This window comes from Montipora foliosa, chromosome 11, assembly GCF_036669935.1.
Source record: "Montipora foliosa isolate CH-2021 chromosome 11, ASM3666993v2, whole genome shotgun sequence".
Lineage (NCBI taxonomy): Eukaryota > Metazoa > Cnidaria > Anthozoa > Scleractinia > Acroporidae > Montipora > Montipora foliosa.
Genome location: NC_090879.1, coordinates 37,411,771 through 37,414,270, shown reverse-complemented (window position 1 = coordinate 37,414,270; position 2,500 = coordinate 37,411,771). Strand labels below are relative to the sequence as shown.

At 43.3% G+C, this 2,500-nt stretch overlaps 1 protein-coding gene across 3 annotated transcripts in view; it reads left to right on the top strand.

Moving 5' to 3' along the window:
* The window catches only part of LOC137974833 (protein pelota homolog), a 307,290-nt gene that overhangs the window by 66,811 nt on the left and 237,979 nt on the right, over nt 1-2,500 (top strand). For all 3 annotated transcript variants that reach the window (XM_068821825.1, XM_068821826.1, XM_068821828.1), the window contains exon 5: nt 384-440. In XM_068821825.1, the coding sequence (XP_068677926.1) occupies nt 384-440 (57 nt within the window). The remainder of the gene's footprint in view (nt 1-383; nt 441-2,500) is intronic.

The window sequence follows — 2,500 nt, the reverse complement described above, 5'->3', positions numbered from 1 at the left end:
AAGAAGGGAAAGTCAGTTTGATAATATGTTGTTACGGTGTAGAGTTTAGGACACCTAAATAGTTAGTTATTTTGATCACATCAAATGTTTCGAGTTTGCGCAGGCAAGGTTACGCAAACAAAGCCATTTTATGTCATTATTTTGTAGCCAATCAGTGGTTTTTGCACTGTCATTTTAGGGCCCATGCTTGGGTGAGCACCTACACTGAACCCCCCTTTTGTGAGGAAATTTTCTTTCGCTGGTTCCAACTTTCTGCACTGCTACCAAGTGTCAGCCTTTACAGGAAAGAAAATAAATATAGGAGATGGATTGCTGACAAGATTTTCCCCATTTATTGACGTTTTCCATTGTTAACTGTGATCTTTTTGCTTACTGTCCTGTAGACATGGCTTGTGACCCAACACAGCATGCTGATCTGGGAGCTGTGTTACTCCATGAAGGTACTGTATGAAAATCAGAAAGTTTTCAAACCTGTGTCAAACGTCCTATCCTTTGTTCCCTTCCATAAAGACTCCTGTTTCCAGTTATTTGATGCATGTATAGAAGAAACAAATACAGTCAAACCTCTATTAAGCGGTCACCCTCTGGAATGAGCCAACTGACTGCTTAATAGAGGTTTCCCAAAATAAAGTTTTGCATTCAACATGTTGTGAAAAAATCAGTTACTGTTGTCTGCAATTTAGGGCTGCGTAACTTGATTTTATGGAGCAAATCGCTCACTTTGCTTAGGGCCAACGACAGTTTTTCATGACCGTTAAACTGTGCAAAGTCTTTCAGCTGTTCAGCCACTTCCTCTGCCTTTTGTACCATCTTTATGACTCTTCTTCTTCTTCTTCATTTGTTCTGTCCTGTTTTTTGGCTTGTGCATCCTCGTCATGAATTATTTGCTCCGGCCCGTAGGTCATTCTTCCAGGTGGGATTGGTTTTGTCGATGTTTCCTAAGCATACATCTATGCCGTCTTCTGTGGAGATGAACACTTCAGCATCACAGGAAGAGCCAACCTTGTCCATTAGCTCTTGCAAGGCAGGTAACTCATCCTCACCTTCGAAAGGATTGTCATCCTCTTCTTCCTCCTGTGGGTACAACCTTTTTTTCTTGAAACAATTGACAATTGTATCCTGTGACACCTCACTCCAGGCCTGCTTTTCCCATTCGATTGCCATAGACACGTTAATGGACTTGACAATGTCGCTGGCATTCTTCACGCCATCAACCTTAGAGCAAACATATCGTAGAAGCTTCCTCTTGTACTTGACCTTTCAGTTTGCAATGATGCCAGCATCAAGGGGCTGCATCTTGGACGTTGTATTTTTGGGAAGAAACTTATTGCTGATGTTTGAAAAGCTATCGGCAATCCTAGGAGGGTGACAAGGAGCATTATCCATCAGCAGCAGAATGTTGCACTTTTTCCTCTTTAACTTTTCATTCAATCTCGCCAGCACATCTTTCATGATCTCCGTATTCATCCAAGCCTTCGGGTTGGCATAATACCTGCACCCATATGGGTGTTTAATATCCTTCAGATTATTGAAACAACGTGGTTTTGCATATCTTCCGATGACAGTAGGATCCTCCTTTTCACCCGCAGCATTAACAAAAAATGCCCATGTATGCCTCTGTTTGGCCTGTTTTTCTCCCCTACATCACCGTCCCTTTTTGTTCAGGCTTGTATCGGGTAGACCTCTCCAAAAGCTGCCGGTTTCATCCATGTTCCACACATTCTCTGGACTCCATCCTTTTGTGATCTCTCTTACACACTCGTTCCAACTTTCAAGCATTTCCTCGCTCACATCCCCATCCTCTCCCGCACTGGCCATTTTCTGAAGGTTGTAACGCTGCTGAAAACGTTGCAGCCATCCATTTGAGGCGGTTTAGCCACTTATTCCCAGCTTTTCTGCAACTAGCAGAGCTTCCTCCTGCAGCACTGTGCTGTCATCAGGGATGTTGGATTCTCTGCAGTGAGTGTACCACTCCCATAATGCTTCATTAACATCCGAATACTTAGCTGAGCGAACCCTTTCTTACATGATTGCATGTTGTTTTCGTACGCATTGAGAGTCACCTCTTTCTCTTTCAGGATTTTCTGCGCCTGCGTCCTACCGATGCCAAAGTTTTTGGCGACTTTGCAGTAGTCCTCTTTGGGGTGATTCTTAGCATAGTTGATCATTTCAACTCTCTGTTTAAAACTTAGACAGTTTCTCTTTGCTACTTCCTCGGCACCTGTGGTTTGCGAAGCTTTTTTTCGTGGTTTTGCTCGTGCACTCTGGTCATTGCTGGTTTGCAGAGCAATCATTGGTACATGTACATCTTGCTTTGTAGTATCATTTGCAGTCGGCTTCAGCAAACTGTCTGTGTTTGTTACATGATATGGCGGAACCAGATTTCCAGTGAGGGGTTTCCTCGGGAAGAAACACGGCACACTGATGGATGACAGATTAAACAAATGTACTTGGTTTCAGCTTTGCAGCTATGACAGAAACTCATAGAAGACATTTCCGC